We start from the raw sequence: 27,701 nt of genomic DNA, 5'->3' as shown, positions 1-27,701 counted from the left end.
ACCTCATTGCTATCTACAACTACCTGAAGGGACATTGTAACCAGGTGGGGGTTGGCCTCTTCTCCCAGGCATCCAGCAATAGAACAAGGGGACAATGGTCTCAAGTTGCGCCGGGGAAAGTATAGGCTGGATGTTAGGAGGAAGTTGTTGGCAGAGAGAGTGATTGGCATTGGAATGGGCTGCCCAGGGAGGTGGTGGAGGCACCGTCCCTGGAGGTGTTCAAGAAAAGCCTGGATGAGGCACTTAGTGCCATGGTCTAGTTGACTGGCTAGGGCTGGGTGCTAGGTTGGACTGGATGATCTTGGAGGTCTCTTCCAACCTGGTTGATTCTATGATTATTTATAATATCCAAACCCTCTCTGGCACAACTTGAGACCATTTCCTCTCATTCTATCACTAGTTACTTGGAAGGAGAGATCAACCCTCACCTTGATGCAACCTTACTTGTAGAGTCCAAGAAGATCTCCCCTTAGAAGATCTCCCACAGTCTTCTCCAGACTGAAGAACCCCAGTTCTCTCAGTCACTCCTCAGAAAACCAGTTTTACAGACCCTCCACCAGCTTCACTAGCCTTCTGTGGGTCCACACCAACACTTCAAAGTCCTTTTCGTAGTGAGGGGCCCAAAACTAAACACAGTGTTTGTGGTGTGAATTCCCACTAGCTCAGTGGAAGGACAAGTCCCACGGACACCAGCTCCAACAGAATTTATACCTCATGATCTGGGCTGTCCTCACAAATCTGAGGTGGCAGGGCCAGGCAGAGTTTTACCCTGGGATTCTCAGACCAAGCGAAAGGTACTACCTCACTACCGGTCCACTGCAGCCCGTCACGGCACCCAGCTTGCCTTCACAGGGTGGCTGTGGTGATCCACATCTCCCACCCCACACATACTGCTCAGGGCACAATGGGGACCACTCCTCAGCGGGGCCGTCTTAGGCAACGCTTTTGGCCGCAGGCAGACGCGTTTAAGCCGCGCTCCGTAGGGGCTATATGGCAGCAGAGCAACAAGCCTCACACCGCAGCACACCACAGGCTGCCGCCCTCGCCCGCCGCCCAGGGAGCAACACCAGCCTCATGCCCTTCCCAGCAGGCCCGGCACATAGGCGCTCGTCCCGCCCGGGTTAGGCGGAGCCGTGACGGGATGCCTCTCCCCACATAAACCGAACCATCCCAGCCCGGCATTGCGTCTGTCGCTTTAACCGCCCCCCGTGGGTGGTGGCCGGGCGCAGTGCGCATGAGTTCGGGGTTGGCTGCTCCCCGGAGCCTGTACCTAGCTGGATATACTTCTTCGGCCACCTGCCCGCTATCGTTCTTTGTGGGCGCTCTTTCCCACTCCGTGCCCTACCTTTCCCGTCCGCGCCTGGAGAAGTGTGGACTGCTCCCCGTAGCCGGTGAGTGGGGGCTCCTGTTAGGACTTGCTTCTCTCAGAGGGCTCCTCTCGCCTAATGCGGTGCTTTGGCTGAGGTGATCTTCGATTCTCTCCTTGGCTCTGAAGTGCTCTGACTGAGGGGATCTCCGCTTCTTGCCGGCTGTGGGGCGCTCTAGCTGAGGGGATCTTCGCCACAGCCCCTGTTCTCGCCTCCCGGCAGAGGGGACTGGCCGTGACGGGAGCCGCTGGCGTGAGGCGATGAGCTCCTGCCGTTCCGCCTGCCCCTGGCTCAGTCCTTCTGAGCGGCCCCTTCGGGCCCTTCCGCATGTTTGTCAGCCCTTGTACGAATGGTTCAATATTGGTCTTATTACTCACTAATGGGTTTTTAGTTTTTTTGTTTGAACTCCCGTCAGTTGCCGCGGTTCTAAGAGCAGCAGGCGGGACACCAGCCTGCATCTGCGCGCCTTCTCGCCCCACTGTTCCCCGGGCTGGGCAGCTGGGCGGAGTGGGACCTGTCCGCCCGCAGACTTCTCGGCGGGAAAGAGGACACGGGCACAGCGCCGGAGAGGTGCTTTGCGTTTGCTTTAGTTTTCTATAGAGGAGGGGAGGAGAAAAACTGAGCTGACTGCTTCCCTGCTCTGTGTGAGGCTGTTTCCCAGCGTCGAACTCTGTTAAGGACTTTTTTTCTTCTTTTCTTTCTTGTTCTTCACCATGATACCTGCGAAAAAAAAACAGTTTACCCATGCTGACTGGAAACTTAAAGAGAGCTAAGGCAAGGCTTTGTGCGCACGCATTGTTAAACTTCGTATCTGTGGTGTTACCGACTGCAGAGGGTGGTGGCAAAGAGCTGCCTTATACCTCCTCTTTGTTTTCTGCCTGCAATGTAATGTTGGAAAAAAGTTGGCTTAGAGAGCAGCAGGTCAAAATGCCTTCCCCCCCCCCCCCCCCTTTTGCTCCCTGTCAGGTGTGTTTTCCATCGGGAGATGGTAAGCCTGAGATGGCTTGGTACATTTTAACGTCGTCATCTTGGGTAGGTCGGGCAAGGCTTAGTTGCTGTAAGAGAAACCACAGCTTCAAAAATACTCTTGGGATTTTCATTAATCCAGGATCTCAAGGGCATGTTTCCTGAATAGTTTTTGGTTTAGTGTGGGCACGGAGAGGAGGCAGCTGGAAGTGGAGCTCTGTTGTGCTCGGTCCCGTGCACCGATGTAGTAAGAGATGGAGGAATCGTCTGTGATAACAAGGATGCAGATGAACTTTGGAGGAGTTCATCTATTTCTCTTAAAAGTTTTTAAAGGATTTTAAGCTATAACAATGATCAGAAATATAAGTAGCAATTGCTTCCTTTCCCCCTCCTTTTATGGAGGGCACAGGAGGAAAGACTGATTTCCAAAGCCTAAGTCTTAGTTTTAAAAGCTTTTACAGTTTGTGGCTTAGGCTATTCTTTTGAGATTCTCCTGCTAACGTTCGGTTAATGCAGCATTGCAGATGGACTTTTGCAGGTACTGCTGTAAAGAATGACTGTGACTTCTCTCTTCCCTTTGCAGTAATTAATGCTGTAAAAGGGGGGAGCTGCTGTTTGAAGTGCAAAACTAAAAAATACGGATGAGTAAAATGAAATTTTGACTAGAAGTCCAAGTAATGCCTAATGCATGAAAGGAAGAGGGAGATTCTCTATTGCATCTCTATTTTTTTTTTTCAGTAGTAAAACTCTTCTCCTGTTGGTCATAGCTGCTTTTTTTTCTGCATGCTTGGGAGAAATATTAACCAAGAAAGCTGGCAGAGGGTCTTGCTGTTTGGATATAGTAACTGGAACAACTTAACTCTGGAGCACTTGACAGCTCTCTGGCTGACTGACTTTCTGAAATACCGAAGCATGAAAATAAACGAGCATATGAATGTGGCTTTCAAACCCAGCCAGGCCATGTCAAATACTGTTACTATGTCTCCCCTCCCTTCCCTTTTTTTTCCCCTGTAATTAAAAAATAAAAGCAAGGGATTTTCATTTCCAGTGTAACTAACTGCTTAAAAATCCTTTTCAATTAGGTGTGTATTTATTATCCTTGTACCAAGGAATGTCCAGGGCAAGATTTTAGTGCTGTCTAGCCAGTGTTGTTTTCAACTCTGCCTTGGGCTGCCAGACCTTTATGTACTTAGGAATAAAATGTACATTGTATTAGCTACTTATCAAAGTAAACATTTCTGCTTTGAGCTTCAGATGTCTTCTGCCTTCCTCTCTACACAAGCACAGCAGTTATCAAAAGAAGTGTAGGAAAGCAACATAAGAGTCAGCTGTGAGACAGTGAAAGGGCATACTGGAGCTGAAAACCATCTTGCTCTCTTAAATGCTTTGTAAACCAGGATTTGGTTCACCTTTGCTGTGACTGTAGCAGTTAGTTACATAATGAAACTCTAAACTCCTGTGATGCTACACCTAAAACAAGACTGAAGTCGACTAATTACAGAGGAGTCACTGCCTGAAGTTGTTTATGTACATTTCAAATTTCTGAAGTGTTGGCTGTCAGATAGCACCACCCTGATCTTAACAGAGGAGATTTTTTAAGGGGTAAATAACTTAGACACTTGTTGAAATTTCTGTAAGGACACTTGAGGTCAGAGGAGACCTCAGCCATCACCTGGATGTGTCTAAAGCTAGGTCAGACAGCTCTGGTTATCATATGAAGTGTTCCTCTGGTCATCAAATCTCAGCTGGAGCATACCAGTGAGAGTCTTAACGTTATTCTTAGGTAAGACGTTAATCTACAGAAAGGTAACTACTTGGCAAAGGTAACTACTTATCATCAGCTGTAGTTTTATTTATAGTTGGGCCAGGGATGGATTCTGTTGCTGTAAACGCTTGGGAAATGTGAGTGCTTCAGAGATCTTTCTCTGGTGGTTTAATGCACAGTGTTGTATGTGAACCTTTGCCACTGTCCTTTGCTTTAGGCAACAGGATTCATCTGAAGCTGGTGTTGTAGTGAACTGAGAACAGAGTTTACTTGCAAGGGAGAAGGCAAAGATGTGAGAACGTGCTTCACAGTTTTTCCCAGAAAAATTCAGTCCTGAGAATGGACCAATGTGCTAAGCACCATGAAAGTCTGCATGAATGTTCCATGAAGAGAAGCATCATTTTCCAAACGTTTTGGGCAGAATGTCCTTGTCTTGTGTTGGCTTGGTGGTCTTCAGTAGGTAACAAAGTTTCTGGATTCTGGAAAACTTAAAAGGCTGCTCTTGAAAATCCAGAAATACCAGTTGAGAATGAAGCACAGTACTGAACCCTCTTTTTCTGGTACCTTGAGGCTTGGATTAATGTGGTCAAGGGCATCACCTGAAGCATTGTTTCCAAGCAACGCATGATTTGGAGAATTCAGTGTAGTAATTCAATTATTCCTAAGGTGATGAAAATGTTGGTTTGTGATTGTTTCCTTTTTAAGTGGTTGCTGCATTTAATTTGAGATCTAATTCACCAAACCATTCAAGCATGTGATGAAATATCCTAGCAAAGTCAGCTGGATTTAAGTTCTGCTGAATTGGTGCCATGCCCATCTAGTTCTTCTAAAAACATATGTACACAGGAGTAATTATTTCACTGTTGGCAGCTCCTGCAAATTCTAGTGCAAGCTGTATGAATGACATTCAGTCTATTTCTTGAGGGCCCAGCTTCCAGATTTAGAGAACTAAGAGAATCTTTGTTTTAAGTTTTAAAACTAACAGATTTTTGTAGCTCTCCAACCTGTAGAGGAAAGTTTGGATTGTCACAAACGTACCACAGAAACCAGAAAGTTTAAAACAAAATATCTGGGCTACTTACATTAAATTACCTTGAATTCTGGGAGTCTTGCATGGTTAATAGTGCTCTGGTTGTAGCTAAATGTCTGTCCTGAACTGTTCTGCTATCATGAGAGTACCCCTAGTTCCCACTTCACTAGAAATTCTTCACTTACTTGTCACTGAATTTATACCCAATGAAGTGTCTATAAGAATGCTGTTGGCTTGGCTCTTCTTTAGAGGACCACAGTGCCATAGACTGGGGGGATGGAGTATATTTTCTTTTTTTCTTACAGTCACACAGAAATTCTGACTGTTATTATGGTGACAGTCCCTCTCTAAACAAGGGCAGGAACATTTCCTGGTTACTGGATGTTAAATATCCATGACCGTTTTAGACAGACAGGATTTTTCATGAACAGATAATGAATGTGCATCACAGTAAAAAGCATTAGCACGTGATAAGCATCTGCACTCATGGAGAAAAGCCAGAATTTAGCCATGTTGGCCAGTTTTGGTTTACCTTGGCTACTAAACATAATGTTGATGATTGTTACTTCACTTTCCTTTTGACTCTTCCTATAAGAACAGCTTAAGAATTGACTCTGTGATTCTGGGTTGTTTTTTCATGCTCAGAGCAGTACGTCTTCAGCCACCCTCTGTGTTCCTAGAGTTAACTTGCCTGTGAGGTTTGTCCAGTACTGTCACTTAGCCTATTCCTCTACCAGAAAGCTTAAGTCTTACTGTGTATCCCAAGAGAAGGAAGTGGGCTGCCTCTAAAGCTCAGGTATGTATATTTCTTATGCTAAAGTAGGTAAGAAGAACTCAGTTGCTGATACCTCTGTTCATAAGGAGGAAATATCTCCACCATACTGGATCAGTTTTGAGGAGTCTGTAATAGCAGTAGCTCAGTTAAGACATGTCATATGCCAGTCAGTTTTTAGCTGTGATCTTGTACAGCAGGTTCAAAGGTATGCTGCAGGGGCACTTAAGCAAAAATTCATCAGGCTATCAAGCACAAATACCTGACCTGCTTTTGGAAGCCCTGATCACAATACGAGGCATCTTAATTTCCACTCTCTGCTTGCCTTGTTCTACATGGCATCTGCTGCTGTTGGAGGCTAGTAGAGATGCTGGTCTCTAGTCTACCTCTATACCATCATTTTTATAAGACTTGTCTCACGATAACACTTTGAATGACCTCAGAGTACTTTCAGATGTTTTTCCAGATGCTTAACTCGCCAAACTCAAGCAGGGCTGTGAAGTGCAACACTGCTGATGGTGTGCAGAGAGCTGAGTGTGTGCATTGGTACATCTGCATAAAGCTGACAGATTAAACAGACCTTAAAGTTCACTGTCCAGTTCTGTTTCAGTTGTGTCGCTGAGATATGGCTGTTTAAGAACAGGTGAAGTGCATGCGATGCTCAGAGTAGAGTTCAGGTTTAGAAATCTAGCCAAAGAAATGATTCATACAAAGAATATTCTAGAAATTGTCTCAGCAAATGAAGGGAGAAGCTGGTATTGTGCCCTTTTAAAAATGCATCATGACTTCCTAAAAGTGTCGACTGTGCCTTAAATACATGGTGCAGTAAATGGTGTGATGCTGTCTGTCTGCAGGCTTTCAGCTCCTGGTTTATGTGTCTGGTGACTTTTAGCCTCTAAATGTCTTCCATTTTTGTGAGATTGATCTTTTGCCTATTGAGCTAGCCTTCAAATAGCATTGTTAATAAACACTTTGCTTTCCAGTCTCCTGCTACTACAGAAGCAAGTTCTTGTAAATGCTAACATTGAAGTTCAGTGAAGAAGTAACCTGAGTCAGCAAAGCTATAAAAATCCTCTTTTAAAAAGGACAGACCACACCTTATCTCTGATGGCAACTTAATACAGTCTCTGTAAATTATGTGCCTCTGTTGAAGCAAAATTAAATCTCTTGAGGTAAAATTGAATGTTAAGAACATTTCAGTTTCTTCCTCCTCCTCTCTGATAAACATGCTTGATATGCGAATTGTGTGCTTTTAAATATCTCATGAAGGCTGGCTCTGGTGTAATAGACGCAATCATTTCAGCCAATACAATCACAGCTGTCCTAAGATGCCTTTTTGGTTTAATGATGGGGATCTTCTCTACAAATAGTGCTGTTCCTGTTGTACTTCTGAACCCTCATATCATGGTCTCTTTTTTTTTTCTAATTTTATTTGTAATTAGTGCCTGATAGTACAGGCACTCTTAAACCAGCCGGGAAAAAAACCCTTCAAACCAGTCACTACAGTGCAGTGAATACACCAAGCAAGAAATCCTGTTGTGAGCAAATTTACATTCATATTTAATGCATCTGTGAAGGTCAGGAGGGACAGCTGGCTGTTGTCCTGCTGTTCTTGCTCTTCAAGTCTGTCACTGAATACAGCAGACATTAAGAGGGTGAGAAGACTTCTGTGTTAGCTGTTTTTAGGAGGGGGATTTGTTTGCAAATCATGTTGTATGTATTGCAGCAGTGCTGGGCAACCTCACGTCAGCTGTGATGGGCACCAGAAAAATATGTGGGCATTTCTCAAAGCATGAAAAAACAGCCAAGATGAGAACATAGCTTATGGGTTATGATCTTGATGTGTAGCCTCAAAGTGTTAAAGATGATGTGAAAGACTGAAGGGAAAAGATCTTTGCCCCATGCCTTTTCTGCGGGCTCACAGGCTATATCACAGCTCCTGAGCTTTTCTGGAATGAGTAAAACCTCCAAAGAAGCCAGGGCTGGCAACACAAAAGCAGAACTGGTGCCATAATACTTGCTACTTGATCTTGTGTGGGTGGCTCTCTTAACCAGTGTAGTCACTGCCTTTATTCATTGTTAAGGAGCTTTGTGAAACATCTGAGCTTGAGCTCAAAAATGAGTAACAGGAGCTTGCTGGAAGCAGGGTTAGTTGTTATTTAGAACACATGGCTTTGGCATTTACTGCTACTGAATTTGAGTATTCCTGATGTCCCAGATGCACTGTGAAGCCTAGACCTGGATGTGCTGAGGTTTTGCTGTTGAAGAAAGCAGAAACAGACTCTCAAATAATTTTTCTCCCTCAGGTTCAGACCACTGGTTGGTTTCTTGGTGACTTGGATTAACATCTTCACTTCATTGGCCTTTAAATGTGGATCTTGTCTATGCTATCTGTTGTCATCTGGAGCTATGACCTCTCATGAAGTGGCCTATAAAATTTTTACACAGTTTTGAGCATATTTTCAGTTGTCTATAATACATCACTGAGGGACTGGACAAACATGACATGGCCAGTTTATACTGGGGGGCACCTGGATAAAAATGGATGCTGCAGCTTTAAAGTACTGATGAGAAGTAATACTGCATGTCAGTATGGGTATCCACCTCTTGTTGGTCCCTCTTTTGGAAAATACTCTCTTCCATTGGAACATCCCCTTGAAAGCTGTGGGGTAAAACCTGAAGTCAGTGGAAGCCTTCCATGAGTGTCAGTGGTGTCAAGGTTTTCTTGATAGTCTTGCCTTATAAAACTTGTGGGGCTTTCTATGTAGCATTTCAGAGTGGAATGAAGATTTTAACTGATGTTGCTTTCTAGAAGTGATATGTACTTTCTTATGTGGGACTGTTCTCTGCCAAGATTTGTTGTAGATGGAGCTGCTGTTGCAGAGTATGTCCTAGAGTTGGGCTATTATTTTCTAGTTGGGCTTCCTGCAGCACAGCTTTTTGGTTTGAGCCTGGCTATGTGGCAACCAGAGGTAGAGCAGCTGATGCAGTGCCTTTATGTCTTGCTGTCTTGTTCTGAAAACCAGGACCAAGAGCATGTTTTTACCTCTGTGGTGTCTCTTAAAAGACCATTATCCTGAGGATGCATTGTATCTATTTGTAGCAAATGTTATTAATAGAAGAAAGGAAGAATGTTCTTTTTGAGTGAGAAGGCTAAACCTTAATTGTTAGACCTAATGCTCATAAGAAAGACTATTGGCTGCTTTTACTGTGGCATCCAGTGTTCTGTTGATGTGGATTGTGCTTCTAGGACTTGCTGGACTGCAGCCTAGATATATTGTATAGGAGCCTTGCTGCAGGACACATGTTGGTGTTATAGCATAGATGAGGCAGTGTTCCTATGTACCTCTGGTAATGTCATAGCCCTCTCCTGGTAGGAAACGATCAGCAGAATGGAATTGTTGCTAAGTATTGGCAGATTTTATCTTGCTGCTATGAAATACTAATCAGCTTACCAGGAGGCTCTGGTTTCTCAGCCCTCAGCCAACGTGGCTAGGGAGGAAGGAGAGGTAATCCAATTGAATTGGAAATGCAGTCTTGATTTTGCTTCTCGTGTCACCTCTCAAACCATAATAATAGGAGAAGCACTTGGGAAGCAGGACCATCTCATTTCATCTGTACAGTGTCAGGGTAACGGCGTCCAGCCCACAGCTGGTTACCTATAACATGGTACCTCAGAACCAACTGTTTTGAGGAGCATGTTACTACTGTTTCCTGGTCACAGACACCGTGAGTGAAAAGATTAACTGGTAAAGAACAGGCCCTTTTCTTGTTTGAAAGGGTGTTTTAACATTCTGAAGCAAGAAATTAGTTGAGTTCTACTTTTCAGCCCCCCCTTCTTTGTGCTGTTAATGCACAAGGATGACTTTTGTCTTTGTGGTAGGTCAAGAACGAGGGTAGAAATTCTGCCAAAGTGTTTTGGGAGATGACAACAGTTTGGAACAGTTTGGAGAAGCATTGCAGAACTGAGCACTAGGATGGCTTAAAAAAAGCAGGGACTTTTGTTTTATTAAGTGCGGGTGCATGTGTCTGTTCCAGTCAGCATCTTCCAAATGTACAAGCACTGTTTCTTCATGGTTGAGTGAAATAAAAGCACTGTAAGGTTTGAAATGCAATTCCACTGTGTAACATGATGGTGCAAGATGGCACTAAGTTCTGATCATGGATCTTTCACCGGAAGTAGTTGGCGTGGAGCTGTGTCAGTAACACGTGAGTTAACCACAGCAGTGTCAGGAAATGAACTGGATTCTCTTTCTCTCATGCGATCTGATAAATAGAATCCTTGTCTAAAAGCTAATAAAACGATGAAGATATCTGAACTGGGTCAGTTGGTATCTCTGCCAGTTAGGATTTTATTACTGCTAGTGATGTGTTCTAATGGAAAACACAAACTGAATCTGTGGGACAACTCTGTAGATGGCAGATATGTTCTGGAACATGAGGGTAAGTCCTTCATTAACTTGGTGGGATAAACTTTTTACTATTTATTTTCCATTCCTTTTCAAGTAATGTTTTTGTCTTTTTATAATGGTTTTAATGCAGCCCATTGTTCTGTTTTCAGCAATGACTGAAGCTAGCAGCCATAAGAGGCCATACGTAATATGCTGATGGCATTCTGCACCACATCGGGATCAATAAGCCAAGAGAGTGTGATGCCTGGAAATCTCTTCTCGGATTCTCCTGACATGGCTTCTGAAATTGCTCCAAAGCATGCATGTGGCAGCGTGGAGAATCATGGCAGCCAACCTAAGTGCAGAAATCTTGCCTTGGTAAGTGTTTTCTTTACTTATGTAATTAATGAGCCTTAGGCTTTACTTTTTTGGTTTGGTTTGTTGGTGTGGATTGAGTTGGTTTCTTTGGTTGTTTTCCATTTCTAGTCCTCAATGATTGCTTATAGTCTTGATTGTTAACAAACATGATGATGCAGGATAATTACTATGATCAAAGATTTGTGTGAGGGTATCTTGCATTTTCATTGCTCTCTTGAGCTGGCACAATCTCCTAATGGCTGAGGAGGGGAACAAACTCTATTGCCAGCTTTTCCTATTATCCCTGTTTCCAACCAGGATTTCTCTGTGGAGGTGTAGAAGGCCAGGTTGGGCAGGGCCTTGAGCAACCTGGTCTAGTGAAATGTGTCCTAACCCATGGCAAGGGGTTTGGAACTACGTGATCTTCAAGGTCACTTGGAACCCAAACCATTCTATGAATTGAAAGGCCAGAAAAACTACTCTGCTTTGATACAAGAGTTAGTTATTCTGGCATGATTATCTTGGAGCCAGAGTACTGCTCTCTGGCCACTCCTCCTAGAGAACAGCAGCAAGGAGCACACGTCACACTGGGCTGCTTGGTGCAGGCACCTGTGTGTAGTGGACAGTTTGGTGCCTGTATCTGTCCATCCTTTCTTAGGTGGATTGTAAAAGAACTTAAGGCTAGCTTTGTTTCTGTATGCTGTGTCTTGCTTAAGCTCTTTCTTGACGCTTCTGAGCGAAGGTCCCGGTTTATTCATGTAATTAGGTGAGTAACAAATACGTCACCCCAAACAAAACCATCTTCACATGAGTGAGTATGAGTGCGTGGCCACTTTAATAGTATGTGAGCAATTGAGGGAGTAGGATGCACTTCTGCATTTTTCCAATTAGCAGGATGATTCAGGCAATGAACTCAACAGTACTGCTCATACTGACAGGCTGAGCCTAGACAGCAAGTATGGGGCCTTGCATGGTAGTTTTTATCATCACAACCATGTGCAAAGCATCCATTTTTAATGGAGGGAAGAGCACTCCAGCAAGCATGCTTTCCCTAAATGGAAATCTAAATCTCTGTCTTGCCCTGAGCGTGGCTTTTGATGTCTTTTCCTTTGCCTTCCCAGCTACCTTGCTTTTAGTGAAGTAGTTTTCTGGGAAAAAATAAGTAGCAAAAATAAGATGACAAGTTGATACCTCCATTTATCTGTGCACCTCAAGACTGCTTAGTGTTATTGTGCTACTTCATGAGCTTTTTGGCAACTGGAGGTAATTCTAAAGATGTTCCTCCCTCTTTGTTTCTAGTGGAAATACAGGTCTGTTAATACTATGCTATATCCTTCATCTTGTGTTACTACTTAAAACACAAAACTGAGTATTACTAAACATAGTCCCTTTAACTGTTGCTGATCTGCACTAGAAAATAGTCATAAAGGGCCAGGATGGGGGAGTTGGGAGTGTAGCCAAGTACACCATTTGGGCTTGGATATTTTGAGTACATTGTTTACTACATGAAACTGATTTGATCTTGGAGAATCACAGGGGGAGTTGCACTTCTGAAAATCTTTCATTTAATGCAGAAACACAAGTTAATTTTAGCTGTTAGTCTGACTCCAGTTTTCCAGGTTATCAAATCAGTTGCCCACCATGTTTTCAAAGGTTTTATTCTTAGCTACAGTGGCAGGTGTGAGACCAGTTGTTAAAAATCATTGTTGAATAAACAAGTTGTGTATAAATCTGTGTATTTGTACAGTCTCCTCCTCTTCTCTGTCAGAAAGCAACGTAGATTCCCTTAGCCTAACTGGATCATACCTCGTGACAACTGCCCTGATGATGCATCAGCTAGAACTGGAATCCCTTTCTACTATGTAATGCAGTAACTTATAGATGGAGCAAAAGCTGGCTGCAGGTTTAGGCAATTCCCATCAGATCTGTGCATCAGCAAAAGTTCCCCAAGCTTTTAGTCTGTCCTGTTAGAATTTGTGCATGAAGAAAGCAAAGTGTGTCCTAATGAGTTTCATTTTAGTGCCACTGATCCCTTTCCATAACTGTTTCTCAGCAGTACAGTAGGTGGCATGTCCAATAAGGCTGACAAATAATATGCATGGGGAATGGAAACTCTTCAGTTAAGGCATAAGTTTAGATTCTGAGTTTGAGAAGGGGTCTGTTGACCTGAACAGTAAAATCTGCCAGTTGTGATTGAGTAGAAGTCTTTAGTGCTGTTCAGATTTTTGCTTCTTGTGAACTGAAGAAAGAACAGTATTGTTCCACTGCCTGATAGCTCTTGTCTGTTCAGCACTGAAACAAGTTGGAGAAATCCTTAGGATAAAGAGCAGTATTCTTCAACTTCTCTTCAAATACTTCTTTGCCTATATCCTTGTGCAATCACATACTAAAAAGCATTATTTTTTACAGTCCACTAAGCATAGTAGGTATGTCTAGGAGGAAAAGCTAGTTGCTGGAACATGCTTGCAGAGACCTGAACTTTTATACTTGAGTGGTTTTATTATAAAAGTTGGGAAAAGGCAGAAGCTTTGGCCTAACAAGGAGAAGGGGACAGACAGCTTTCTGCAGACGAATCATGTTTTTATTGCACCAATTTTGAGAAAGGAAGGAGCATACTGGGCTCTCATAGCCCCCACTATGGAAGCAACTACAGACCCACATCCCTGTTCTGCTCACTTAGAGGCACAACAGGGAAGGTCAGGGCTGACTTTGAATTTAATTTTTTGAAGGGCCTTGCAAAGAAAAGAAGAGTATTGGTGCTTTTTGGGACAAGCCTGTACTGCTGCAGGTTTCTTCTTACTTGATTACAAAAAAGAGGCTCTTAAGCTTCTTGGTGTCAAACTACATTAGTCACTAAATACAACCTTTGTGTTGCATCTGTGGAATTCAAACAAACCCAGGGATGTGATAATAGAGGCAAACACTTGAACTGGCCGTAGCCTGCGCTGACTGCTTGGAGCTGGTTGGGTTGACTGATGGCTGTACTTGCATACTGTGGGTCTGCAGTGCCATTATTTGCTGTGTAACTGGATGTCCATTTAGGGATGACTAGGAGGTGAACGTGAATTGCCATGTATCTAAAAGGTCTTAAAACTCTGTGTGTGCAGTTCTCACAAGTTAGCTCTTGTTAGTTCAGTTTAATTTTGCCAGATTTATTTGCTGCTTCTTACCTACATAATGATGCTTTTAGTAATCTTTGATAATTGCAGTCCTTAAAGCCAAATTAATCTTTTAAAATGGCAAGCAAAGTGCAATCAAGACAGGACATTGGCAGTAGAATTTTCTGTGTAAATGATAGATGCTCAGGTCTGAATTTGTGCTGCCAGATCTATCACAACAGTTGATGACAAGTAAGAGAGCCTGTGTTTAGATGGGAGGAGTATTTGCCTTAATAACTTCCTCTCCCACCAGCTTTTATAGCCATAGAAGCTCTTATATGTGAGGCCATGAAGATGCACATGTGCTTGTGTCTTTTCTAATGAAGGTGCTATCCATACATAGGCTTGGCAAATGAGTCAAATCTCCCTTCTTGTACATGGAAACACTGTCCAAGGCAGGATGGTAAACAAAAACACTTTGTTCTGCTTGGCGTTTCTGACTTCCAAAACCTGTTCTTGAATGACACACTCTGATATATGGTGTAAGAATTAACTCCCAGTGAAGTATGGCTGCAGCAATTTAAGGACAATTAATTTGGAGATAAAACTAGGTCTTAGCTTTTTTGAAGCCATTTGTCTTGTTCCATTGACTAAATAGGCACAGACCCACTTCTTAAAGCCAATCCTTTTTCAGTGCTTCACTCTGGTAATTGCAGTGTGTGTCTGTTCTCAGCCATGAGTAACTGCTTTAGTTTCTAGGTGTGAATAATATGCTAAGACAATGGTATCACCTGCCAAAACCATACCAGGTGCTGGCCGTGCCTAGTGAGCTGTGCTACTTAGATCTGCACTAATTAGTAAGCTGTGTCAGTGCCTTGAATCAGTTGATGTAACTTCAGTACTGTACCTTCTGTATCTGAACATGTCTTACCAAGTTATACTTATTTTGCTATCCTTTGGTTCAGATAGGTCTTCAGATAATCACAGAATGTGCTAGGGGTTTGAAAGGACCTCAAAAGATAATTTAAATGCAACACACCTGGTTTCCCAAGTGCACTGCATTGCCATCTCATTGCTTCAGCCTCTCTGAAGAGGTCTTGGGATCTCAGTAGGGAAGGGAAGAGGGGCTGGATGAGCACCTATTTAGGACCACAAGCATAGAACTATGTTAATGAGCCTGGCTCTTAGCAAGGAATGACCTTGCTGTAAAACAAGCTCACTAGAGGGTAGAGGTTCACAGACTGCATTGGATTGAAAGGGACCCTCAAAGGTCAACTTGTCAAAGTCTCTTGCAGTGATCAGTGACACCTGATTAGATCAGGCTGCCCAGGGCCACATCAAGTCTGATCATCAATATCTCCAGGCACAGAGCCTCAACCACATCCCTAGGCAACCTGTTCCAGTATTTTAACACTCTAATTGTAAAGAACTTCTTCCTTATGTTCACCCTAAATCTACTTTGCTCCAGTTCAAAACTGCTGCCCCTTGTCCTATAAGGCCTTCTGAACAATGCTGTCCTGTAAGTCCCACTTCAGATACTGAAATGCATCTATCAAGTTCCCCCAGGCAGATCCTGAAGGCAATCTGTTTCCCATACAAACTGTATCATTCTGCCTCAAAGCATGGTCTGGTCAATGAAGATTATTCTAGCAGTGGCCCAGCTTTTAACCCTCAGGACAGGCAGCATTCCTGAACTCCCAAGCCAGCTTCTTTGTGGTCCACTACTTTCTAAGCAGTACTGAGGTTAGAGTTTCTGTAACGTGAAAGCCAGTTCCCACTTGTCTTGCCTTTAGTGCACATAGAGAAGTTTTTTTTGTGATGATGTGGGTGGTCAAGACTGACACATTAGAACACATTCAGGGCTGTGTCTGCCTACTGCCCATTCATTCTCCCCTGCTTTTGAAATGTACTGTGCTCCATCCTTCCAGCCTCCTTGTGTAGTTAAATTCTCAGCACTTCTTGCTCTGTTCTGGACCCTCTCCAGCTTGGCTACATCCTTTCCAAAGTTCAGTGATGGAATCTGAACTCTGTGTTCCAAATGAGGATGTGGTGTTATTTCATCACCCTGGTTAATATATCCCAGAATGACATTTGCTTACCTGAACAGCACTATTTTTCCTCTTTATGGAATTCAAACTGACCTGTGACTCCTCGTGTCTTTTATTGGTATTCAGACATTTTTTCATCACTCAAAATTCAGTTGAAGAACACATGAATAGAATTGTAGGGCACTGGCAGCACAATTCTGTGACTCTAAAGGTTTCCTTCTATTCTACCTAGTTCTTGCAGCAACATGTCCAATATCTTGTGCTTATACTTAGTGCCCAGGTTGGTAACCTTCTTGTGGGAAATGATGTTGTGAAATGACTTGATCTGGTGAAAACAGAGTTAATGGTTTTTGCCTGAGTCATCTCCCAATTTTACTGTATTGTCCCTAAATAGAAATTAAAGAAGTAATTAGAAGTTGGTCAGCCAAACTTTGATAACCAGAGAGGTGTCTTCAGAGTCTGTGTAGTTCTTGCATTGCATTAGCTTGCTTGTTTTGAAAAAACAAACCCAACAGTATCTTAGAAGTAACTTAATCAGGTTATGCCTTCAGTTTATCCAGCTTATTTTTCAGATACTTTTAGATCATTTGTATTCTCACTTCTGAGCTACTGGTGATATGCTTTGCTAGCTGTTAGGAAGCCAACAATGATACTTATAAACTGAAGAAAACAACATTCAATATTACAGTCCTTTTTGCCAAACTGGTATTATCAAAGTCATCAGATAGTGGCTTGTAAAGGAAGTACTTTTTGACACAGCAGACAATTAAACTATGGAACTCATTGCTACAGAATGCTGTGCATGCCAGCCATTTAAATGGGCTTAAACAATAAGATGAATTCATGCTAAAAAAGCTCATTAAGGGCTGTTAAGTAAACAGATGCAGATGCAACTGGGAAGTCCTTAAGCCATACGTTGCTGGAAACTGGAAAAATGTAGGGGAGAAAAATCTAAACCCACCCAATTTACAGCAGTGGTCTTCTCCCCAGCCTAGCTCCCCTGTCCTGTGCATTACACGTAGGTGAAGGCAGACTGCTGAGCTAAATGGACTTCTTTTATCTGATTCTGTATGGTAATTCCTGCTCTTAGCTGCAATTCACTTGATCCCAGCTTGGGTAACATAGCAGTATGATCCATTCTGTTTCCCTTTTCTGTAAATATAATCAGAGGTAGTTGTCTTTTTCTTCCATGCTGAAGACTTTGTGTTTGTTCTGATACTGTTCTCGCATGCAGAGCTTTCTTCCTCCTCTTTCTTGTTGTAAGTAGAGCTGCCTGGCTTGTTAACAGGCTATGTCCTCAGCGATGCTACATCAGTCTCTTTTTACTACATACTAGAATAGTTTGCTCCCTTCATGATTTTTGTTTGAGAAGTGTCCAGTTGCTTCTGTCCTTGGGACTGTGCCTATTAAACCTTTGTTCCTGTCAACTGATTGGTACGTCATTTGAGTCTAGTGTTCTCCTGACATATTGCTAATTGAAGTTTGGTTCACTGGCAGTTTTCAGAAGAATGATTTGATTTATTTTTGAACCACTGCAGATGTCTGGGGATTTCCCCTGCTGTTCTGTTTGTCAGAGCTTTGCTGGCCGTACAATTGTAGGTCTGCATGTGATATTAAGAATTTATTCAAATGCATGTAAAAATTTTTGGTCTTTTGATACCAAGTCACTATTTTGGACAGGTAGGAAAGAGATCTTTTCTATGAAACAGCCTCTGTTCTTTTGTCTTGTTTCTTTTTTTTTCCCTCTGCAACACTTAACACCATCATAAGACTCTTTCCTGTTTGGCATAAGCAGGAGCTGTTTGGCTGCACAGGGATCTAAAATATTAATGCCAGCTGAGCATACTCAGCTATTTCAGCTGTTTGCATCCTAAATTTCTCCTGTCCAAGCAGCCATTTTAATCTACAACTAGGACACAGTTTCAAATTTAGTCTGTAAGAGTAGCTTTAAAGTCAGTAGTATTAGGTGTATGTGAGATTTTAGGCAAATTTCTATATTAGGAGTAGGGAATTAATGGAAAGGATGAGGGGAACAACCTGAGTAACTGAAAAGAATCTGCTTTGACTGCTAAAATCCCAGATTGTTCAAGGAGACCAGAGGCCAGGATCACTAGCTCAGAATATGAACTGTTCCAGTACTTGGAACTATGAACTAAGTGGAAATATGACTTGGTGACCTTAGTTAAAACCAGTATCAGTTAACCATAACAAAATTCCTTTCATCCCTCTGAAAGCTCTACTCTGAGTAATACAAATGGGCATTTTATAATACAGCACTGTGCTCAGTGGTGGTAAAGCAAGTCACTGCTTGCTTTACATCTCAACTCCTTTGGTTTGACCAAGTTGAGTAGGTTTATTTCCACTGTGTGTAAAATGGGATTATTTCCTTATTTCACAAACTGAAACATACCTTGCCTGAGGGAGTTTCTAGCCAGACTGGATGTTTTGTACTTCACTATGGTGACCTGCCATGATGCTACCTAATCTGTAGTGCTGCTGTCCTTTTTCCTTTTCCATTTGTTTTCCCTACCTTCCCTCTTTCTCTGAGGAAATAGTACATTAGTCATCTTGAAGAAAAACTGCCTGAGTAAAGAGATCCAAGTGCTAACTGAGATGAGGTTGGCCTTTGAAACTGAGGTATGCCATTTAGTACAAATGTACTTGCAAAGGGATGGTTAGTCATTTTAGATCCTTCTCCTAGTGGAAGACTGTTCATTTCAGCAAGTTCCATCAGAGATGGTGAAGTCAGACAGACCTTTGCTGACCTCTCCTCCTACAAATCTTACCTGGCACGGAAAAGCACTGTCTTGCAGCACAGGAATGGATGGAAGGGCTTCTGAAAGTTTGCTTCAATTCACATGCTGTTTTGCTAAGCTCTTGATCAAATGAGTTAAGCTCATGTTCTTTTAAATGAGCAAAACGTGGTGCAGTCATTTCTTTACTGCACTGCAGTCTGGATCTGCTGCCACTACAGGCTTCTTGCACATACCCCCCCCTTTTCCCTTTTTCCCCTTTGCCTGCGGAAGTCTGGCTCTTGCAATGATCTCACCCACAACAAAAGCTTCTTGGAGTCCTGTTCAGCTCCAGCTAGGGCCTACTTAACAACAGCTCCTTTCCTGTCATTCTCTCGCCTACTAGACATAGCAGCCATATGAGTATTTGGGTGGGGAAGGAAGGAGATTGCAACATCCATTAAGGGAAGAAAAAAAAGGCTTGTCTGTCTCTCACTTTTCAAGTGCGGCTGTAAAACTTTCCTTGGCCTTTGAAAACTGAGCTCTGCCATGTGGTGGGTGTGAGGTGCAGAATACATCAGCTTCTGAAATTAGTCCTTTAAATAGGCAACTGCAAATGGCATCCAAATTTAAGCTTTTTCAGCAGTTTTGCTGACAGCTGGAAGGTGTTATTTATTCTATAAGATGTTATGGAGAGGAAGAGCAAGTTTACAAGTACCTCCACCTGTACATGTCTTCCAGACATCAAACCACATCTATCCTGACAAAAATAACTCTGACTCTTTAGAAATGTAGTTGTATGAGCCTCATAGTGAAAACAACTTTGTTTCCCTTCCCTTCATTTTCCTTCAGTCTTCTAACAGCAGACTGTGCCTGATGCAGGTGAAGACTGCTGCGTTCACATGACTGCAGCCACAGATTGGCAAAACCATACTAAAGTGTCTGAATTAAGAGTGCCTGAGAGGCAGTGTGACTGTCCTCTGTATTTCATTCATTTATTTACAGGGAAAATGTTCTACAGGCTGCTCAGGAGAAGGTAGCTGAGAGCCCTAAAGCATTTATTATCTCATCTGTAGAGTTTTGAGTGCTTAGACTAGGTGCCACTTGGTACAATGCAGCACTTCATAGTTCTTTGTAGGTATTAGTTTTCTACAGGGGTAGATTATTTTTAATGCTGAGGACAGAGATAAAAGTGTTTGTGCAAGGAGCTGAGGTAACAGGTAGAGCTTCACTCAGCTTTTCCTATTCTAATCTCATGTAAGATGATCTGAACAGGCATGGTGAGTTTAAAGCGAGTTGTGCTGCCCTAGCAAGAACATGTCTGCCTCTTGGATGTTTGCACTGCCTACCTTCTTATTTACTTAAATTCTCCCCATCCACCACTGAGAAGCAGCCTTGTCACCTTACCTGTATGCATCATCTGATGTCCTTGAAGAGGAAAATAGAGACAAGAAAGGAAACTCTGCTGTGTTGCTTTGCTGGTGTCGTCTTGTTGAGTGACCGGTGGCAAAGACTCCAGTATATGCCTGGTGAGATAGAAGTTCAGTTCAGAAAAGGGAAAACCTGACTTACTTTGTGACAATATTTTAGTAGCATTCCAGAACTTACACAGCTCTCTGGGGAATAGCTTTTGTGTATCCATTGTCATAATGTAGTGCCTTTCTTAATCATTCTTTATCATCTCCAGGCTTCTAGAAAAGTGTTTCCCAGGGTGTAGGTGCAGGGAAGAGTCTGTGTGTTGCTGTCTAGCTTCTCATAGCAATACTGTGTTAATCAAGCTAATCAAGAACAGTGACTCAGAAAATCAAGACTGGATAATTCAAGTGATAAATAATCACTTCTGTGGTCTATAGGAGTGCTTCCTGCTGAAGAGAATAGCCCAAGGCACTTCACTGCTAGGGAACACATCTTCATGTTTATTCTTATTTGTCTTCCTGTAATTCAAAGGTAAAATCGTTAGAAACCCTCTCCCTCCTTATCACTACTTCACAATGTACCACATAACTCTGGAGAACTCATGCTGCAGTGGTCATCATTCCAACTCTGCTTCTAGAGCAAAATGGAAATAAACCCATTTGTTGGACTGCCCTGAGTGTACCCTTTCCCTCCCATGCTGCTTACCAAGCCCTTGAACCCGACACAGCAACCAAAACAGGTTGTTCCAGTTTGGAGCCCTGTAAAGGCACAGGTTGAGGGTATTTTTTTATGATCTTCAGCAATTTATTGTGTCCAACTCAAAGGGACATTTGTCTGCTGAAGCTGGGTACTTCAAAGGAGGAAATACCAGTTGCTGTTCTTCAGTCAAAAAGATTGTCCTATAAGGGCAAGGAAGAGATCTTTCTGATGTGACTGTTGCCTGTCTCATCCTGCCTCTTTCTGCCTTCAAAAAGGGGTGCTCTTTGATATCAGAGGCTTTATCTGCACTCATCTGTAGGGTGTTAATCTTTCTGTCTTTTTTTTCCATAGGATGATGAGAGTCTGAAATACTTAACTCATGAAGAGCAAGATGTTCTCATGTTCTTTGAGGAAACCATAGATGCCTTAGAAGACGACTTGGATGAGCCAATTCAACGTGACAGTGGCATTCACTGTCAGTCTCCAAGGTCAACAGAAGAAAATGTGTCAAGTCACTCAGAGACTGAAGATATCATTGACTTAGTACAGTCAACACCAGAGAGCAGTGACCATGAAGGCCCTCCTAGCAGAGATACAGATACAGGTAGTAGTATTTCCTCAAAGTGTGGTGTGGTTTTGGTTTATTGGCTTTTTTTCCTCCCCTTGAAAACTGCTAAAGAAATTCTGTGACTTCCTCGAGATGACTGTGTTGCACAACAGGAGCTCTAAGGACTATGATTTTAGTTTGACTTGAGATTTTTTAAGTTCTTGCTGTTACTGTAACTGTTTTTTCTCATGGAGGTCAAGCGTATGATTAAGCTGTTGGGTGGCTGTGGCGGTCTCCTACCTGGTGACCAGGTTGTAACAGTTTTGCAGAGTCATTACAGTGGGGCAGACTCGTGTCCATCAATGTCTTCATGCTCTGGTTCTCCCTAAGACCTCTTGAAGATTTTCTTAGTTTTCAGACAGCAGATTGTGTTACTTGGTGCGGGACTGAAAGGCAGACGATCGTGACCAGATACCATGTGGTATCTCTTCACCCTGTAGAGTTTGCTTTCTCTGGTTTTGGAGAAGGATTTTATCAGCTACTGCACACAGGGAGATGTAATGTGTCCTCTCCTGCCTGTTAGAATGAAAAATAAGGACTGCAAAACTTAAAAAGCAGTCATTGACACAGAGTGGAGTTGACGTGCAGATTGTGAATGAATGGCAGGAAGAGGGCTTCTAGTGAAGCACTGTAAATCTGGTGAGTCAAACTGTAGCATCGTCTACAAGATGCTGTTGCGAGCAGTTCAGTTGTAGTTTCTTCTGGCAATGTGGGCTGACTCTTGAGTTGGAAAGGTTAGAGGAGGAGAGTACTGATGCTTGCTAATTGTAGGTGAAAGAAAGCCTTATATTCGGCTCTGTGTGAAGACTTAATGACATTATCACTGCTTTGTCTTTTAAGTGTTGGATGCTACCCAGGGAACTGAGAGCCCGAAGTCATCTGTACCTGCTGACCTTCCCCCACATCCCCCTGTACCACCGCCACTGATGCCTGAGATGCTTCCTCTTCCTCCTCCACCCCCTCCTCCAGTGCAGCATCCAAAATTGCTTCGTTCTATCCCTACTCCACTCATCATGGCCCAGAAGATGTCTGAGCAGCAGGTGGAGAACAAGGTGCGCTTCCCCAGCATCCTCAAGGAAGGGAATTTGGACAGGAAGAAAACTCCAGTAGTGAACGGTGAACATTCGGCAGCTACAAAGCATCCTCCTGCACCAGCACCCAAACTGCACCGCTTCCCCAGCAACATCAACATAACAAATGTCAGTGGCAAGGAGTTCAATGAGACAATTTCAAAAGCAGCAGTTAACGTCCAGGAGAGGAGAGCTCAGGTGCTGGCCAACATCAATGGAGGAGCTTTTCTGGCAGCAGAACTGGAGGAGAAGCTGCAGAAAAATGATTTCTTGTCACGTAACAGAAGCTCTTCCTTAAGGGATTTGTCCTCTGAGCAAACACGATATGAGGCCCTGACAAAACTTGGTCTAGTGAAGGGAAAGGCAGCTCAGGACCAAGTGGACCATGCCCCAAGCACTCAGCAGCTTGATGTGCAGCCTAAACAGGCAGACACTGTTCCTAATGGATATCAAAACATCCATGAGGTCTTAAAAAGTGAGCCCAGCCCTTTCCTTCCTATGGGCAAAACGGTAACAATCAAACCAGAGGTAGCTCTTGCTGCTAACAAGGTCAGCAGTGCACAGCAGAACACAGAAAAAAGTTGTAATGACTATAAGCAACCTAGTCTAAACCTGGATATGAGGAGAAGATCAGGTTCGCTGCCTAGACCTTCAGGATTTCGATCCCAAGGGATAACAGTAAAGTTTTCTGGCCGTGGCTCAACAGAAGAAGCGAGGAGAGAGGCACTTAGGAAGCTGGGACTACTGAAAGAGACAGCGTAATTCAGGTGGCAATGTTGTGGCAGTGGGGGGAAAGCCATGGCATGGCTTCATGTTTGAATAGGCCCAACAGGATTGGGATCAAACGGATTAGAAGAAGAAGAGGAAGTACTCTGCTTCAGGAAAGTTGAGGAGACACTAGACATTGTGGAATGACCACTTGTGTTTATCCCAGAAGGACTTCTTGTCATGTACAGCAGTGGGCTTCAGCTCCCCTTCCTACAGATATATTCTTCTGTTGCTCTTTGACTAAGAGGAATTTTATTTTGGTAAAGCAGAGAGCATCACACTAACAAAGTGCACAGTGCAGTATTGTTATACATAGCAAACCTGGTGGTGAACCTTCTTTTGCTCTTCCTGAAGCCAAAAAGAGGAGCTCTGTTGTCTTGCCCACATGCACGTGTCTGCCTGTGGGAGCTCTGGATATTGAAACTGAAATTCCTGACCAGTGTGGCATGCTTTCCCGAGTTTGTCTGTATTAGCTGGCTTAGCTTTGTGCCCTTCAAGTGGTGGAGTCTTCTGCTTCCTTGCTCTGTGCCCACTTGACTCAAGGCTGTACAGAGGGTGGTTTCTGTTTTGACCTTCTCCTTGACAGAGCAACTCAAGCTTTGAGGAGGTGACCGCATCACTCTGCTGCTTCATTTGAAGTCTTGCCTTTCTTCCCAGCCACCTGCTTCTTGGTCATGCTCTAGCAACCTACATGTCCATAAAAGGCATCAGATAAGCCTCAAGGATATGCACTCTGCACCGGTTTTTGCACTGACATCCAAAGAGTCTCCTGACAATCTGTGACCCCAACTGTTCTGTACCAGTGAGGATCTTAAAGCAGAGAAGCCATAGGAACAAGTGAACTTTGTACCAAATGCAAGAACCTTCTGTCAGAAGTCTTGTCTTTTGTCTTGGGGTTCCTGTGAAGAAACTGTTACTTTTTGAACAGTAGCTGTACTACACTGAATAGCTGCAAGTTCTGTTACTTCTAAAAACTCTCATTTGGTCTTCCTGTAGTTTGACAGCCCTAACAACCCTCTGTTCACAGCCTTATTTGATTCTGCCCTGCCAATGCATAACAGAAGTTACAGCCAAAATTATTGTAGGCTAAGTGGAGTTAGAGGAGAGATGGGCATTTAAGAGCACATCACTTCAGTTGGAGTTCCTTTTGCCTTTGCTCAGTAGACATGTTTTTAAAGATTGTCCCAAAACATATTTCTGTGTTGGTATCATTTAGTGGAGCGTTTTGCTTGTCTGTTTCAACATGGCAAAGCTGCCTTTCCATGCTAAACCTACCTTCCCTATTTTGTATGCCTGAAAACCTCAAGAATAGCCATTGTAAAACCAAATGCCAAGCTCCAGACCCTCTAAATTTCTGGTTGTTATTCCTGCATGTTTAAAGGTTCTCAGTGTTTCATTTCTAAAGGGAAAAGCGCACTTTCTAAAGCCTCAGGCAGCCCCCTCTGTTTCCCTGAGTAGCTGAGTAATAAACCTTGGAGAAGAGGAGGGGAGTGGCTATAATAGAAACTGACACACCCTTCAGCCAGGAGCTCTGACATAACTGTGATAAACAACTTTGTAACTCTCCAGATAGTGTTTCAAACTCGCTGAGCTGAACTTGCAAATGAAGCTGTTGTGAAGGAAAAATCTTCTGCACCATTTTCAACCTGCCTCATAAGCTAAAGGTGTTTCGTTTTAAATGATCTGCTTGCTGCTTCAATTTTTAATTGTGTTATGGTATCTGGTTGGGTCTGTTATGTAGTTATTCTTTTCAGCGGGTAAGTGATCACGTTCCTCACTGTGACAGACATACTATACATAAGCAATGAGTAATTAAAATGTGGCCATTCCTTTGTCTGGCAAAGCACTTAGGCATGCATAATCAAACGTGAGAAGCGCTGCTGGAGCAAAACAGCATGCTTGTGTGCTGCAAGTAAAGCAGAGACTTATTTTGCTGGCCTTTGAGTCTGTAGTCCTAAAGCAAGAGGACAAGCACAGAAAATACATGTAAACACCTGCTTTACTCCAGCCTGGAGTGGAGTCCTACATGGGGGTGACGCATCATAATTTATTAACATAACCTACTAAGCAATTTTAAATGTTTCATGGCTTTTGTGCTTTTAAATCCCAATGAAGCAAATTCTTTATGCTAAATACAAAGCCATCTTCACATCTAATCATTTCTGGCCAGCTTTTCCAGCGTTGTTTACAGCTGAGAGCCCATGCTAAGCAAATGGGGGGTGGGGGGGAAATAATCCTAACACTGTTTCATTAAAATTCTGTAACATAGTCCTATTTAAAAAAGAAAAAAAAAATAGCAGTTTAATATTTAAAGTTGCAGTATGCTATATGCTAAATTTAACTGGATAATGTTCTTCCATCCTTAGCGCAGGGCTGTGGTGGAAAATAGGAGTTAGATCTTCAGGAGGTAAACCAATTTCTGCTGTAGGAGGACTTAGAACGAGGTATTCATTGTGGCCCATCATTGTAGCAAATAGCCTACTGGTGAATTCTTCTCTGTGCCTAAAACTGTAGTAAGTAAAGCCATGTACTGAATGAAGTTAATGAAGAGTCTAGCTGCTAATTACCTGTATATACATTTAGCTCTATTTTTGTGTGTCTTGTTTTGTGTGTATATATTGCTGTGATTTTATTTTTCTCCTTTGTTAGAGGTAACTGTCTTGCACAAATCTGAGAAATCATCTATTAAACTGGGATGTAAAACAATAAAAGGATGGCTGATGGGAGGTGGAATTTTGTTGTCACTCACTAGCACACATCCTTCTTGACAGAGGGAAGTGAGGCTTTCAAGTGGCTAATATAAATTCAATAACTTCTTGCAATTGCAGATGGGATTGAACTCTGCCTCCTGGACCCATCACACCACTTGTGAAGGAAGACAAATAAAGAGGTGGGGGGAAGGATTTTGTCTGTCTTCTAACAGATGTTTATTCTCACTGCTGGGCTTCAGGAAGCCAGGGTGTTTGCAAAGAATGAGGTTTATCCTGAACAGTGAAACAGAGAAAAGCACTTTCCCAGGGGGTTGCAGTATTAAAAGGGTTTCTCCAAGAGTAATCTTGTATGTGTGAAAGAACAGTAACTCAGATTTGTGTTTCCCTAGCTGCTTTCATAGAATCAACCAGCTTGGAAGAGACGTCCAAGATCATCCAGTCCAACCTAGCACCCAGTCCTATCCAGTCATCTAGACCATGGCACTAAGTGCCTCATCCAGGCTTTTCTTGAACACCTCCAGGGACGGTGCCTCCACCACCTCCCTGGGCAGCCCATTCCAATGCCAATCACTCTCTCTGGCAACAACTTCCTCCTAACATCCAGCCTATACTTCCCCCAGCACAACTTGAGACTGTGTCCCCTTGTTCTGTTGCTGGTTGCCTGGCAGAAGAGACCAATCCCCACCTGGCTACAGCCTCGCTTCAGGTAGTTATAGTCCCCGGGCAATACCACAAGGGAGTGTGAGCCTGTTGAGTGTGGAAGTCTTTCTTTCTGCACAGGACCAAGATCCCCTTCAGAGACTATCTGTACTTGAAGAACGAGTGAGTGCAAGCATGTGTGTTTTGCCTTTCATTTAGGTGCACATCAAGACTTAGGCTAAAAAGCTTCCAATCAAGAACCAGTGGTGACACTGGCAGATGCTGCTGGAGTTAATGCTACTAAGTACAGACATGAAGGTTCCCAATGAAATGTTACACAGCTGAGGTGGTAGGTAAATCATCTTGTGCTGAGATTTGTCCCACTTCAAGTAGGGAATGGTTTAGAGCCAAAATTAACAAATTTTGACTAAATAACAAGGATGCCAAAACCCTCAGAAGAGCAGATGCTCAGGACTGAGTCACTGCCTACTCACGGTAAGGGCTGTTCTTTACACAGGCTGCCCTGAAGTGATCCACTACAGCCCCAGTTTAGACCCCTGAAACAACTTTTGAAGATGGCTTTCTCTTTTACAGGCAGCTGTTGTTGAACATAAAAGAGAGTGGCAATTGCTCTAGGAAAAAAGGAACTGATGTTTGCATGGGCTGCGTTTTATATCTCACAGGTAGGATGGTGGTGGAAGCCAAAAAGCAACAGTATGTCTAGCAGCTTGTCCTAAAGTTTTTCAGGGCTGGGGTACATGTCTCAGCCAGGACAGAGCTGAGTCCAGCTCCAGCCTGGCTTGGGTACATGTCTCATCCAGAACAGCTGTGTCCAGCTCCAGCCTGGAGCCTAGGGTGAGAGAACAGAACTTGGCTCAATCTACAATGGAAATTCAACCTCACCTTTGCTGTAGGGTAAAACCTCACAGAGCTGCTCAGTTACTGTCAGCCTTTCAAGTGGCTGCAGATGTTTTGATGACTCCTGTGCTTGTTTTGTATATACAGAGAAATAATTTTGTCTTCTCCCTCAAAAATAAACAGCTTCAGACAGGGTTATCCATGAAGTGATCAGGGAAGGCACAAGGCTGAAAGGAGATGATCACTGTAGCCCAGTAACTTGGGCTGATTTTTTTGTATGTGCTGCTGGAGGCAAACAGAAGGGTTGTAGTTTTGCATCAGTCCTTAAGGAACTCCAGCTGCTTTGTAACTGAACCCACCAAGGTAAGAAGCTCAGAACACGTTCTTTAGCTGACTGGTTAGGCATC

At 43.2% G+C, this 27,701-nt stretch overlaps 1 protein-coding gene across 1 annotated transcript; it reads left to right on the top strand.

Moving 5' to 3' along the window:
- Positions 1-1,175: 1,175 nt before the first annotated feature.
- Positions 1,176-25,812, top strand: PROSER2 (proline and serine rich 2). The gene is made up of 4 exons (XM_064142657.1): positions 1,176-1,391; positions 10,462-10,669; positions 20,993-21,245; positions 22,089-25,812. The coding sequence occupies exons 2-4, from the start codon at positions 10,502-10,504 to the stop codon at positions 23,078-23,080; spliced, it is 1,413 nt and encodes a 470-aa protein (XP_063998727.1). The 5' UTR covers positions 1,176-1,391; positions 10,462-10,501; the 3' UTR covers positions 23,081-25,812.
- The last annotated feature ends 1,889 nt before the right edge of the window (positions 25,813-27,701 follow it).

Source organism: Pogoniulus pusillus, chromosome 4, assembly GCF_015220805.1.
Source record: "Pogoniulus pusillus isolate bPogPus1 chromosome 4, bPogPus1.pri, whole genome shotgun sequence".
Lineage (NCBI taxonomy): Eukaryota > Metazoa > Chordata > Aves > Piciformes > Lybiidae > Pogoniulus > Pogoniulus pusillus.
Note: the sequence above shows the minus strand (reverse complement) of the source record. Positions and strands in the feature narration are given on the sequence as shown.